At 45.8% G+C, this 15324-nt stretch overlaps 1 protein-coding gene across 3 annotated transcripts in view; it reads right to left on the reverse strand.

Annotated features, from left to right (window-relative positions):
- Positions 1–15324, reverse strand: part of osbp2b (oxysterol binding protein 2b) — a 614672-nt gene that overhangs the window by 27323 nt on the left and 572025 nt on the right. For all 3 annotated transcript variants that reach the window (XM_072497983.1, XM_072497976.1, XM_072497988.1), the window contains one exon: positions 14634–14798. In XM_072497983.1, coding sequence (XP_072354084.1) covers positions 14634–14798 — 165 coding nt within the window. The remainder of the gene's footprint in view (positions 1–14633; positions 14799–15324) is intronic.

Consider the following 15324-nt stretch of genomic DNA (forward strand, 5'->3'; position numbering starts at 1 on the left):
AACCTTAGGTGAGAGCTCCTCCCAAAGAATGGCACCTCAGAGAATACAGTACTCCCTCAATCCTGCTCCAGTAATCAGTCTATGTAATTACGTATTCCACTCTTGGTGTGGACTTAACCCAAAACTTGCTTACCTAGATGTGAGAGTGCTACCAGATGAGCCCAGACAGTAGGTGTTAACAGCTATTCAGCCATGGACTCTCCCATATAAGTTGAACAATAAAGGACATCATGGCTGATTATTTTCTTTGTCTAATCAATGGCCGTTGCCACCAATTATATAGTCCCTTACTGCCAGCCTGCCAAGGCCAACATCAGTCAATAACTGGGCCTTCCTCATCTGTCTGGCTCAGCTCTACTTGGGCTGAATTTTTAATGAACGTTTTTGGCAAAAATAAAGTCACCAGCCGTGAAATGTTGATAATAGGGATGCTTATGTTGGGATAATATACTCCTAATCTCCACGTTGTTCAGTTAAATAAAATCAGTGCAGCGAGAGTCACCCTGGTTCAGTGTCACTCTTGTCTTGTTGCACTTTCAATCACAGAATCTGCCTTTAGACATTGGTGACCAGTTTTCCCACTGGGGAACATACTTCTCAACCATAGCCGGCACTTTTCTTAGACCTGTTCTGATGTTTACTCTGGTTCAATAACTTTCTAAAGCAGTGCCAGGAAACCCAGGCTGGTGCGTGGGTCACATGAGTGGCCCTCCTTCATCTCAGTGGGCCGCAAGATTGAAATCGGGCTTGTTCACTAACCATGAATAAGATTAAATACATTTAATACACACTGAAAAGTTCATAACAAGTTATGGAAAATGCATAATCATTCATATATTAATAGATTGGTCACCAACTGTAAATATTGAAAACAAAATAAATATTTACACTTTGGCACAGGCACGCTCTCACTGTCAATGTGTCGGGGTTATCATCATAGATTATCATAGAATTTACAGTGCAGAAGGAGGCCATTCGGCCCAACGAGTCTGCACCGGCTCTTGGAAAGAGCACCCTACCCAAGGTCAACACCTCCACCCTATCCCCATAACCCAGTAACCCCACCCAACACTAAGGGCAATTTATCATGGCCAATCCACCTAACCTGCACATCTTTGGACTGTGGGAGGAAACCGGAGCACCCGGAGGAAACCCACTCACACACGGGGAGGACGTGCAGACTCCGCACAGACAGTGACCCAAGTCGGAATCGAACCTGGGACCCTGGAGCTGTGAAGCGATTGTGCTATCCACAATGCTACCGTGCTGCCACATATTATTGAATCAGAAACTGAACTGGACTAGCCACATTAGTACTGTGGCTACCAGGGCAGGTCAAAGGCTAGGAATCCTACGGCGAGTAACTCAGCCCCTAAAGCCTGTGCACCATCTACAAGGCACAAGTCAGGAGTGTAATGGAATACTCTCCATTTGCCTGGATGCTCCAACAACACTCAGGAAGCTCGACACCATCCAGGACAAAGCAGCCCGCTTGATTGCTCCTCCTTCTACAAACATTCAAACCCCCCACCACCTACGAACAGTGGCAGCCGAGTGTACCATCGACAAGATGCACTGCAGTAACTCACCAAGGATCCTTAGGCAGCATCTTCAAAACACTAGGACAAGAGCAGCAGGTACCCGGGAACCCCACCAGCTGGAGGTTCATCTCCAAGTCACTCGCCACCCTGACTTGGCAATATGTCGCCGTTCTTTCACTGTCGTTGGGGCAACATCCTGGAACTCCCTCCCTAAAAGCATTGTGGGTATACCTACACCTGAAGGACTGCAGTGGTTCAAGAAGGCAATCCACCACCACCTTCTGAAGGGCAACTAGGGATGGGCAATAAATGCTGGCCTAACCGGATCTTAGGTGCCCACCACTAGTATAGACTATTTTGAAAGTTTGATGGATATTGGGAAATGCTTCAGAATCTGCTGGATAAACCGTGGAAAATCCTGTCTGATTGGATCCCTGAATGATATTCCAGGTGGTACGAGATGACCACATATCAGCAGATCACTATTCAAACTGAAAACATTCTCACAACTTCAACTAACTTACTCTGTTTGGTAGATGAGAAAGTAGAACCTGAAACACAAACAGATCAGCCATGAACTTATCAAATGGTGGAGCAGGTTTGAGGGGCCGAATGGCCTACTTCTGCTCCTATTTTGTAGAGGTATACAGTTTAACACAGCCCAAATTCTGCCCTTAAATGTATTAGCACAGCTTAAGACTTTTAAGACTGAGCTGAGGAGAATTGTTTTTCTCCTCAGAGTTCCATGCCCGTTCAAGTTAGAAACTTGAAGGTTTTAAATCTAGGTTAATTTGACGGTTTTATGGAAAAGAAAGGGCTTGCATTTATATAGTGCCTTTCGAGATCTCAAAGTGCTGCTGTGTCACTGGTGTACTCTTCAAGAGTATTAATGTTACAATGTGGGAAAGATGATAGCCAATTTGTGTACAGCAAGTTCCCACAGAAAGTAATGAGACAATGACCAGAGAATCTGTTTCAATGATGTTGGTTGTGAGACAAATATTGGCCATGACTCTGGGCAGCATGGTAGCACAGTGGTTAGTACTGTTGCTTCATAGCTCCAGGGTCCCAGGTTCGATTCCCGGCTTGGGTCATGGTGTTGAGTCTGCACGTTCTCCCCCATGTCTGCGTGAGTTTCCTCCGGGCGCTCCGGTTTCCTCCCACAAATCCCGATCGACGTGCTGGTAGGTAATTTGGACATTCTGAATTCTCCCTCTGTATACCCGAACAGGCACTGAAATGTGGCGACGAGGGGCTTTTCACAGTAACTTCATTGCAGTGTTAATGTAAGCCTACTTGTGACAATAAAGATTATTATTATTAGAATAGTGCCGTGGGATAGCACACCTTCAGTACTGCACTGGGCCTTTCAGACCAAATTATATGCTTCTGTAATTAAATCTGATCTTGAATCCATGTGCTTCTAGAACCTTATGCTCTATTTGATAACTTCCCGAATCTTACAGCACCATCCTATGCTGCTTTTTTATTTTCTTTAAATCGCTCCATTTTCTCTGAACTCTCGTGCTCCTTCTTTGTGACTGCAGCAGGTGGCGCTGTTCAGTGCCTTAGATCTTAACAGTCACGAACAGGATGGGGCTAAATACTATGGTTCAAGATTTCTGACAGAAAATGAATCGACAACATTACAAACTTCAATATAAAGCCAGCAGGATGGATGGAGTCGACGCATTTTGCATTTTAACTAATAAGCATTATCACAGCTTCATGCCTTTCTATAAAGGCAGGGTGGAATTCTGTACTGACATCAACCCGTAACAATGATAGTTATTGATATAACATCCCAGGATTATTACTACCGCACCGAAAAATGGGTCTGTGATCAAAAGGATCTTTGTATTAAAAGATCAGGTTGTGTATGTGCAGAAGGGTATACTTCTAAGCCTCGTGTGTGAGACTGCATCTTTTTAATTTGTTCATGGGATGCGGGCATTACTGGCTGAGCCAACATTTGAGAGTCAACCACATTGCTGTGGGTCTGGAGTCATATGTAGGTCAGACCAGGTAAGGATGGCAGATTTCCCTCTCTAAAGGACATTTGTGAACCAGATGTGTTTTTTTACGACAATCAACAATAGTTTCACAATCATTATTAGACTTTGAATTCCAGATTTCTTTTATTGAATTCAAATTCCATCCATCTGTCGTGGCGGGATTTGAATTACTTGTCCAGCAATAATACTACTACGCCACCCACTCCCCCATAAAGCATACGAGGTCTGTGCATGGGTTTCTGTAAAGGTCTTTGTGAGGCTGCCGGATTGTGAGGGTGCACAGGACTGAGAGTCTGTGGGTCTGTGAGAAGGGTGGTTTGTGGCCGATTGATCCCATTTTACTGCCTTTTCCCAAAGTGAATGGTTCTTCCCTGCACAGCCCCCAGTCCTGCCTGAGAATGTGAACAGATCCATTTCTCTCAGACTTTAGCGCCATTACTCAGAGACAGGCCCGAGGTAATAATAATAATAATCTTTATTAGTGTCACAAGTAGGCTTACATTAACACTGCAATGAAGTTAGTGTGAAAAGCCCCTAGTTGCCACACTCCAGCGCCTGTTCGGGTACACGGAGGGAGAATTCAGAATGTCCAATTCATCCAACAAGTACGTCTTAGAACATAGAACACAGAAAAATACAGCACATAACAGGCCCCTCGGCCCACGATGTTGTGCCGAACCTTTGTCCTAAATTAATCATAGATTATCATAGAATTTACAGTGCAGAAGTCTTTCGGGACTTGTGGGAGGAAACCCACGCAGACATGGGGAGAATGTCCAGATTCTGCACAGACAGTGACCCAAGGTGGTAATCGAACCCGGATCCCTGGTGCTGTGAAGCAACCGTGCTAACCACTGTGTCACCGTGCCACCCTTAGGTTAGCCAACAGCAATACAGTGTTGATTTTTCTGTGTCAGTGTTTAATTTGTAGCTTCCAATTAAAAAAATGTTGCTGGCAATGAGGAGGAATGCGTGTGTGGGTTATAAAAGACAGAGCTGACCGACCAAGAAGTCTGCAGATGGTTTCAAATCACATCTAACATCGCGCATCCAACTCATAAATAAAAGCTACCACAAAGCTTCCCGTACCAGCCTTCCCGAACAGGCGCTGGAATGTGGCGACTAGGGGCTTTTCACAGTAACTTCATTTGAAGCCTACTTGTGACAATAAGCGATTTTCATATGATAGCTTATGTCAGAATCAGCAGATGCATTGAAGTTTTAATTATCTAGTTTTTAATGTTACTTTTCCACCTAATCTTTGATTTGCCAGTCAAGGAGAAAGCAAACATTCTATGCCAGTAACCGCACAAGCCCATTAATCTTCCATGCCAGGTACTAACAGTACCAACGTAAGTGCAGGATAGCATCTTGGGAATTGTGATTATAATGTAATAATATTCAAGATCCTGATTGAGAGAGATATATATGATACAGGGATCAAAGTAGTTGATTGGAAAAAGCCAGTTATGAAGGGTGGAGATAAGTAGTGTAAATTGGAGAAAAATATTGACAAAGAGAATAAAACACTTGGCAATATTTAAAGGGAAGATGAAGAGAGCTCAAGTGAACGATATTCCACTGAGCAATAAGAACAAAGTAGCAACAAATGAGTTGGCATGGATTAATCGAGAGGCGAGGATATCACTGACCCTAAAGAACAAGGCATGAACCAATACTAAAAATGTTGACATAGCCAGCGAAACCCAGTGATTGTGAAAGAATTATTGATTTTTATTTTATATTAAGTAAAGGACAAAAGGGAATATGATGAGTTTAGAAAAGATATCAGGAAGAGAACTAATTAGTAAGGCAAATACTGTAATGAAGATAAAGAGCATTAAGATAAATAGTAAAGTGCTCTACCGGCATATAAATAAGGATAATTAATGGAGGAATAGTGCTGATAAGGGACGAGCAAGATAGATTTTAGAGGTGATGTTGCTGAGAAGGCAGATTACTGAACAAATACTTTGTCTCACTTTTCACTTAACAGCTACTAAAGGGGGAATGACAACAGCAGAAGGAGGGAGACAAAGACAAAGAATGGCAGTGCCACACTCATTATAAAATAAAACCAGAGAATGCTGGAAACACTCAGCAGGCCAAGCAGCATCTGTGGAATGAGACACAGATCCCTCTCTGACCGGTCTATCCTCCTGCAGTGAGGAACAACACCTCTTCTTCCCATAAAGCAGTCGGGCCAAACTGCCTGTTTCGGTGTTGTAAATTCTATAAAAAGGTAAAACAATGGAAATGATCATCAGGAGTAAACAGGATTATCAGTACACTAAGGCCTCGTAAACAATGGTTTACATAGGTTCATTGGAGAAGGCATTTGATAAAGTGCCACATTGAGGAAAATAAAAGCTTATGCTATGGGGGGGGGGGGGGGGGGGGAGTGGAGTTAAGCTACTGGCATGGATGGAAGATTGGCTGGCTGTCAGAAAGCAGAGTGTAGGCATAAATGGGTTATTTTCAGATTGGCAAAGTGTAACGAGTGGTGTGCCACAGGGATCAGTGCTGGGGCCTCAACGTTTTACAATCTATATAAATCTATATAGGGGCAGCACGGTAGCATTGTGGTTAGCACAATTGCTTCACAGCTCCAGGGTCCCAGGTTCGATTCCGGCTTGGGTCACTGTCTGTGCGGAGTCTGCACATCCTCCCAGTGTGTGCGTGGGTTTCCTCCGGGTGCTCCGGTTTCCTCCCACAGTCCAAAGTTGTGCAGGTTAGGTAGATTGGCCATGATAAATTGCCCTTAGTGTCCAAAATTGCCCTTAGTGTTGGGTGGAGTTACTGGGTTATGGGAATAGGGTGGAGGTGTTGACCTTGGATCGGGTGCTCTTTCCAAGAGCCGGTGCAGACTCGATGGGCCGAATGGCCTCCTTCTGCACTGTAAATTCTACGAAATGACATTGACGAAGGGATGGTTGCTAAATTTGCTGATAACACAAAGATAGGGAAGAAAGTCATTTGTGAAGAGGACATAAGGAGTCGACAAACGGAAAAATTAAATGTGTGAGCAAAGATCTGGCAAATGGAGCATACTGTGGGAAAATGTGAAATTGTCCATTTTGGCTGAAAGAATAAAACAATGCATTAAATCACGGTGAGAGATTGCAGGGAATGGACGTCTAGAGGGATCTGACTGCCCCCATGCATGAATCACAAAAGGTTAGTATGTAGGTACAGCAAGTAATTAGTAATGGACGGTTATAATTTATTGCAAGGGAAATTGAATATAAAAGTTGGGGGGGGGGGTTGTGCTTCAGTTGTACAGGGGACTGGTGAGACCACATTTGGAGTACCATTTACAGTATTGGCCACCTTATTTAAGGATGTAAATGTGTTGGAAGCAGGTCAAAGATGATTTACCAGACTAATACCTGGAATGGGTAGGTTGCCTTATGAGGAAAAGGTTGGACAGGCTAGGCTTGTATCTGCTGGAGTTTAGAAGAGTAAGAGACAACATGATTGAAGCACATAAGATTCTGACGGATCTTCACAGGGTGGATGGCGTAGGAGAAAGTAGAACTAGGGTCACTGTTTAATAATAAGGGTGATGTGGAGATGCCGGCGTTGGTCTGGGGTGAGCACAGTAAGAAGTCTTCCAACACCATTCACCTGAGGAAGGAGCAGGGCTCCGAAAGCTAGTGTTTGAAACAAACCTGGTGTTGTCAGACTTCTTACTGTAATAATAAGGGGTAATCCTACCCGGGGAAGAGACACCAGTAAAGTGATCATCTCCCTGGATGCAGAGAGGTTCACCTCATGGGTGCAACTACTGTACAGCGCTCCCATGGCGAGCGCACAGACAAATACCACCAACTCTGAATACTTCCGGTTGCGATGCCCACTGTTATTTGCCCTGGCGATCAAGCCACGGCAATCGCTCTCAGTTCAGTGAAGTGGTGGAGAGGCATCCAAAGGGAGGACAAAGAGCATTCAGTCTCACTCTATGCGAATGACCTGCTCCTTTAGGTCTCAAACCCCTTAAGCCAGCATGGGAGGAATAATGGATCTCCGAAGGGAGTTCGGAGCCTTATCAGGTTACAAACTGAACCTGAGCAAGAGCAAAGTCATCCCCTGGGAGCAGGAGGAAGCAGAGCTGGGGAAACTGCCGTTCAAGCTGGCTCAAACAAAATTCCGATACCTGGGGATCCAAATAGCCCACGACTGGACACGGATCCACAAATGGAACCTGACAAGTCTGGTGGAGGAGATAAAAAGGGATCTGTAGAATGGGACTTGCTCCTACGCCCCCTGGCGGAAAGAGTGCAGACGATCAAGATGAACGCACTCCCAGGTTCCTTTTCCTGTTCACCTCCCTCCCGATCTTCATCCCCAAGGCCTTCTTCACCAAGAAGAAGGGGATGTTGGAATCTCTGGATGGGTGAATTAAGGTAGACTTCCTCATCTTCACAAGATCCTATCATTTCATCTCTCGATTTCAGTCAGATCCTAGAAAGTGCATATCATGGGCAACATTGATTCACTCGCTTGTTATCTTAATCTGACATAGGAGAATCATAGAATTCCTACAGTACAGAAGGAGGTCAGTCGTCCATCGAGTCTGCACTGACCCGCTGAAAGAGCACCCTACCTAGGCCCAGTCCCCTGCTACCCCACTTAATCTTTGAACACCAAGGGGCAATTTAGCATGGCCAATAGTCTAATGGGAGGAAACTGGAACTCCCGGAGGAAACCCATGCAGACACAAGGAGAATGTAAAAACTCCACACAGTCACCCAAGGCTGGAACTGTACTTGGGTCCCTGGCGCTGTGAGGCAGTACTGGGTCCACTGTGCCACCGTCCACAACGATTGCAAATTAGATGATCGTCGATTTGCTGTAAAGTTGAAACCTTGGCTCAGAAGCTGCTCTTTCCATTTGATCACATAACAAGTTAAATAAATTTTTAAAACTCCCCCAAAGTGTGTGGGAGAACTGCAACTTTAAGTGAAACTGCATCTTGGAAGCAAGCCTGTCAGAGCTGAAGCTTCCTCTCCTAAATTGGCAGCATCCCAGGAGCCGAGACATTAATTATTCCATCTCTTCACGCTCACTATAAATAGCTGTCCCACTTTGCCTCAGTTTCCAGTACATTTTCACCTGCGCCCCCTCTGGAAGTGCGATAATGCAGACATTCCCATAAATAATTTCCTGCAGTTTTCATTTTATATCACTGTCACTGCAAGTCTTATCAAAGGAAGGTTTCATTAAGTACACAATATGCACTTCACTCAGGAATAATAACTGCAGGTTAAGGTTTTTGTGAATGTGGCAGAGAGAGATAAAGCACACACAGTCTGTTCCCTCCTCCGTCCCAGACTGTGACGCGTTTCCCGAGGGATTCTCATTAACAGCCTGTCAGCTGCTCATCTCACTAAATTCCAAAGGATTTGGAGATTCTGGAGAATAACAGCAGAGGAACAATATTAAATCACATTTTGCTGGTGAACGAACTGATTATTTTTAACACTGAGAAGCCGATTAGACACGCAAAATGGAGACAGAAGGAGCTTTTGTCTACACTGGACATTTCTGACACAAGTTTTAGGGGCTGAAGGAGGTGGATTTCCTTCAACGTTAATAATGCAATCTAAACACTTCCTCATGAAGCTCAATAGCATCTTAGGTACTCACAATGTCTTGCTTTTTAACTCATTTATAGGGTGTGGGCATTGCGGATGAGGAGATATTTATTGCCCATCTCTAGTTGTCTTGAGGGAGTAGTGAACCTTTTTCTTGAACCACTGCAGTCCATGATGAAGGTACACTCACAGTAGTGTTTGATAGAAAGTTCAAGGTTTTTGACGCAGTGGCGATGAAGAAACAGCAATACATTTCCATGTTAGGATGGCAACTTGCAGGCAGCGGCGTTCGGAAGTGCTTGCCGCCCTTGTGCTTCCAGGTGGAAGAGGTCCCTGGTTTGGGATGAGCTGTCAAAGGTGTCTTGGCAAGTTGCTAGTGTTTTGATGGACAATACACAGCCAGGATGTGCTGGACGTGGAGGGGATGGATCTTTCTCATCAAGAAAGTGGCTCACCACCACCTTCTCGAGGGCACTGACCCACGTCTCGCAGAAGAATAAAGAAAACAGATGGGTGCAATGTCTTGCATAATGGTCTTGCAAGCCTGAACCAATAGGGTAAAAATTTCTGTTTTGGGTTGGTGCTGATGATCCTATGTGAAAGCAGTCTTAACTGTCCGAACCTTTCTCAAAGCATTAAATAACGGCACAGCAGAAGTTGGCAATGTCAACAACAACTTGCATTTATTTAGCACCTTTAATGCACTAAAACATGTAAAGAGATTTCACAGGAGGGTTATCAATTGAACTCCAAACCACACAAGGAGATTAACCTTGCTGCAAAGTATGTCTGGATGCTGGGTGAGGGCAAGGGCAGGTTTGGCTGTGATATATCCCAGTCTTAGTGTTTACTTAGGGAGCAATCTTAACCTAGCCTGCCTACCATTAAATGGACACCATCTGGTGCGACACTGGCTTTTTACAACCAGCCTGATTTTACACCTCATTGAGACTAATATTGGTCAGTGTAAATCCATGAGATTAAGCGGAGATGGTGTCATAGTGGTAATGTCACTGAACTCACAGTCCAGATTTCCAAGTTAATGCTCTCGGAACATGGGCACAAATCCCACCAAGGCAGCTGGTGCAATTTTAATTAAATTAATATCTGGAATATAAAGCTAGTGACTATAAAACAGTGACCATGAAACTCTTGATTGTCATAAAAACCCATCTGGTTCACTAATGACCTTTAGGGAAGGAAATCTGCCATTGTTACCTGGCCTGGCCTACATGTGACTCCAGGTCCATAGCAACATGGTTGACTATATGTGGAGGCGTGGGCTTTAGTAGGGTGCTCTTTCAATTGCCGATGTAGACTCGATGGGCCAAATGGCCTCCTTCTGCACTGTAAATTCTATGACTCTTAACTACCCTCTGAAATGGCCTAGCAAGCCACTGTGTTTAACGGCAGTTAGAGATGGGCATCCTATGGTTAGCCCATCCCATGAGTTGGTTATAGCAACTATAAACTTGGTTTTGATGTGCTTCTTAAAGAAGAATACGAGACACTCGTTAGACCACACCGGAGTACTGTGAACAGTTTTCGTCCCTCTTATCTAAGGAATGATACAGTAGCATTGGAGACAGTCCAGAGAAGGTTCACTAAGTTGATCCCGGGTATGGAGGAGAGATGTCGTAGGGTGGACCTGTATTCATTGGAGTTTAGAAGAATGAGGGGCAACCTTATTGTGACATATAGGATTCTCAGGGGGATTGACGGGGTAGATGCTGAGAGGTTGTTTCCCTGCATCCGCAAGGCATAATCTCAGAGTGAGGGATCACCCATTTAAGACGGAGAGGAGGAGAAATCTGTTCTCGGAAGGTAGTGTTCCAGTGGAATTCTTTATTGCAGAGAGCTGTACAGGCTGGGTCGTTAAGTATGTTCACAGCTGAGATAGACAGATTTTTAATCAGTAAGGGAATTGAGGATTGTAGAGACAAGGCATGAAAGTGGAATTGAGAACTAAATCAGATCCGTCATGATCACATTGAATGGTAGAGCAGCCTCGATGGGTCGAATGGCCTACTTCTGCTCCTATATCTTATGGTCTTATGGGAGAGGTAGGGAGCAGAGATGATGTTTAGGGAGGGAGTTTGGGAGTTCAAGATCTAGGCAGCTGAGACAATGAAAACTAGAGCGTTGAATAGGTCAGAATTGGAGGAGTGTGGATATCTGAGATTTGGAATGTGGTCAGGTGACTCATGACTTCCAGTATTATCACAGAAATTGTGGTTTTTTTTTTCCATGAACTTGGATAAAAACTCAAAATGTGGAAGCCAAGCTTAAACATAGCCAGACCCTACAAGTTGCAAACTGCAGAGTTGGAACAGACTGGATTCATGCAGCCAGGTCTGGGACAATCAACTTCCCATCAAAACCAGACAGGCCTGGAACTGCCTGGCCTGGTGCTAATGGCCAAATGGTTTCAAAACAAAGCATTGCTTACACCTCAGGAGAACCTGCTTTGTTAGGAGACTGCTGCGCAGATTTAGTGGCACCCAGCTCAGTAGGGGGCCAGAGGCCTGGCATGGGCAGAACAACACCTGATAGTTGAAGGTTCAAAACTTTGTTCTGCGACCTCCAAATATGGGGAGCAGTCACCTCATTGACCTTTCTGCCCTGGCCAATGTTGGTATTTGACACAGGCACAAAACCTTTGAGAAGGGTGTGAAGAGGGGTATACAAGGGACAACCTAGAACCCCAGCTCTCTGTCTCTACTGTTGCACCTTCCTAAATGGCATCGTCCGAGAGAACAGCCCGGCGAGATGGTCCGAAGACCAGAACCAGTCCTAAATGAGAGGGGAAGCTCAAATCGGCAACCGCAGATCCTGAAACGTCAGCCAACCCTCAAACACCGAGGAACAGCCTGTCCCAACCTTTATGAATAGGTATTACTAATAACTATTTTCAGACAAACTGTTCAAATATAGTGATAGGAATCGGTGGATAAGGCGTAGAAAAACCTTGGGAGTGCGTGTCAGAAGTAGATAGCTAGTGTAGATTTGAGACTGTTTATTTATAGAGAGTTTGAGAAAAATTGTTTTCCACAAAATGTTGTCGATAAAATTGTGTTGGACCTTCACTGACTCTTCTCCCCTTTGTCATCTCACTGCATAACGCACCTCAGTTAAATAGGGTTACTGCAAACTGGTCAAGGTCAGTCTGGGTACATTTACCCACCTTTCACTTTACAACAGGGGATTGGGGGGGGGGACACAAGCACGCAAATGTTATAATCGAGGCACAGCTAGATCAATGTGGAGCTGTAAGTGTGAGGATGATGGGTGGATGATGGGTGAACGTGACTCGGCGCAGGTTCGGATTTAGGGACCAAGAGTTCCAGAATTGTTGGGTCTCGAGATAAGAAAAAGACATGGGGCGAAATTCTCCCGAAACGGCGCGATGTCCGCCGACTGGCGCCCAAAATGGCGCCAATCAGACGGGCATCGCGCCGCCCCAAAGGTGCGGAATGCTCCGCATCTTTGGGGGCCGAGCCCCAACATTGAGGGGCTAGGCCGACGCCGGAGGAATTTCCGCCCCGCCAACTGGCGGAAACGGCCTTTGTTGCCCCGCCAGCTGGCGCGGAAATGACATCCCCGGGCGGCGCATGCGCGGGAGCGTCAGCGGCCGCTGACAGTTTCCCATGCATGCGCAGTGGAGGGAGTCTCTTCCGCCTCCGCCATGGTAGAGACCGTAGCGGTGGCGGAAGGGAAAGAGTGCCCCCACGGCACAGGCCCGCCCGCGGATCGGTGGGCCCCGATCGGCCACCGTGGGGGCACCCCCCGGGGCCAGATCGGCCCGCGCCCCCCCCAGGACCCCGGAGCCCGCCCTCACCGCCTTGTCCCACCATTCAAAAGGTGGTTTAATCCACGCCGGCAGGACAGGCAATTTATCCCGGCGGGACTTCGGCCCATTTGGGCCGGAGAGTCGAGCGGGGGGGGGGGGCCGCCAACCGGCGCGGCCCGATTCCCGCCCCTGCCGAATATCCGGTGCCGGAGACTTCGGCAACCGGCGGGGGCGGGATTCACGGCAGCCCCCGGCGATTCTCTAACCCGGCGGGGGGTCGGAGAATGACGCCCGTGCTCTCGGGTTTCAGCATCCGATCACTCATGGATGCTGTACTGGGGCAGGCCAGCAGGTGGTGTAGGGTGAAGTTTCCAGGTCAGCTTTTCATTGGGGGATGTGATGCTCGTTTTAAGCCGTAAATGGGAGAGAAAGAGCTGATGCGTAGGCGTTCCTAAGAAGGTCTTCAACATCGCAGCTACAAAATGTTTTTAACGGTTTGATCTCATTCTGATTCTTTGCAGAAGAAATTTTCCATAAATTGTAGATTGAACCAGAAAAGCAGTAACAAAGCTGTGCTCAAAGCTTGGAGTTTGATATTACCACGTTGTGAATGGAGTTAATGTGCTTCAAATAACAATTAGGATTGCTCTTCCAAGGGCAATCAGTTGTGAAAAATCCTCCTGAGAACCCTTCAACCCCTGAATATACGAAGATTAGAGAATCAAAGCAGTTTTACTTTGATTTCTTTGTCTGCCTTGTTCAGCCAGTAAATGACAATCTAGGGTCTTGTTGTGCATTGATAATTACCATCTCTCCAATAATGGCACACAAAAAGCCATTTACTCATCAGTAATACTCCTGAAAATCTGCCCAAAATATTTCATTGGTTCTATCAATATTTGGCTCTCTTCAATATCCAATGTTTGTTGAAACCTGCCCTGCTCTCTCCGATTCCCTTGTAGCTTCAGTGGCGTGTGTCATGTTCCGTCCTCTTAGCCTCCTTTGATTGCCTTGGCCTTGATCTTTCTCTGAAATGTGCCACCAACCAGCCAGCAGCACTTACAGTTCAGGACGTCTGAATGGCTGGGTGGTTCACCAGGCTTCTGTGATTTGCTTTCCAGCTCCATTTCAGCCAAGATCTAAGCCATCTGAAAATCCTGCTGAGTGTGCATAAAATTCTATAGTTCAACAAGATCACCTCTCATTCTTTCAAACTCCAAAGAATATGGACCCAATTTACTCAGCCTCTCGCCACAGGGAAATCCTCCCACCCCAGGGATCACCCTCTCATCCCAGGGACCAATCTAGTGAACTTTCTCTGTACCTTCCTCCAATGTAACTGTATCCTTCCTCAAATATGGAGGCCAAAACTGCACATAGAAGTCCAGGTAAGGTCTCACCAAAGCCCCTGTACAATTGTAGCAAGACTCCCATTCTTGTACTCAATCTCCTGGCAATGAAGGCCAACCTGCCATTTGACTTCCTAATTGCTTGCTAACTGTGTGTGTTCTTTGTCCAAGGAAACCCACACCTTTTAAGAAAAAAAAAATCTGCTTTTTGATTCTTACAACCAAAGTGTGTGAGCGCACCCATCCCACATTATACTCCTTCTGCCACCTTGAGGCCCACACCCTTAACTTGTCTATATCTCTTTGTGTCCTCCTCCAGGCTAAAGGTACAAATTACTTACAGGCATGGGAATCTTAGACAGCTCCTTCCCAATGCAGTTTTTCATAATGCTCCAGAGGTTAAGGCTGTAATTGGGCTTGTCCGGGATTTGAGCCCGTCTCTTTCTGTTTGGCTTTACTGCTCTGCTGGCTGCACTGAAGGAAGCTTGATGTTGACAGTCAAAAGCCTGCGGGAAGGACAACACAATCAGCAATGTGAGATAAATTATATGTAGGTGGGACAGCGTCTGAGAAAGGAGAGTTACTGTTAATTCCCAGCAAATGCAGACTTGGGAGCACAAAGTAGTATTTCTGTGTGAAAGTATAAGAACAAGAAACTTTGTTGATACAGATAGTGCCTTCATAAATAGCTTCCGAACACAGGATGCAGGGAATATAACAACAGTATTTGCTAAAGGTAATGTGACTTTACCCACCAATGCAGGGGCCAGTTCAGCTCAGTTGGCTAGACAGATGGTTCATGATGCAGAGTGAAGCCAGTAGTATGGGTTCAATTCCCGCACCGGCTGAGTTTATTCTTGAAGGCCCCACCTTCTCCGAGGTGATCCTCAGGTTAAATCACCACCACTCAGCTCTCCCCCTCAAAGGAGAAAGCACCCTATGGTCATCTGGAACTATGCCGACTTTACCATAGCGCAGAGCTTATGTCCTGCGGCTCGACACTACAATGAAAGTCATGGGTTATATTTCAAC

The sequence above is a fragment of the Scyliorhinus torazame genome, chromosome 1, assembly GCF_047496885.1.
Source record: "Scyliorhinus torazame isolate Kashiwa2021f chromosome 1, sScyTor2.1, whole genome shotgun sequence".
NCBI classification, from domain to species: Eukaryota; Metazoa; Chordata; class Chondrichthyes; order Carcharhiniformes; family Scyliorhinidae; genus Scyliorhinus; species Scyliorhinus torazame.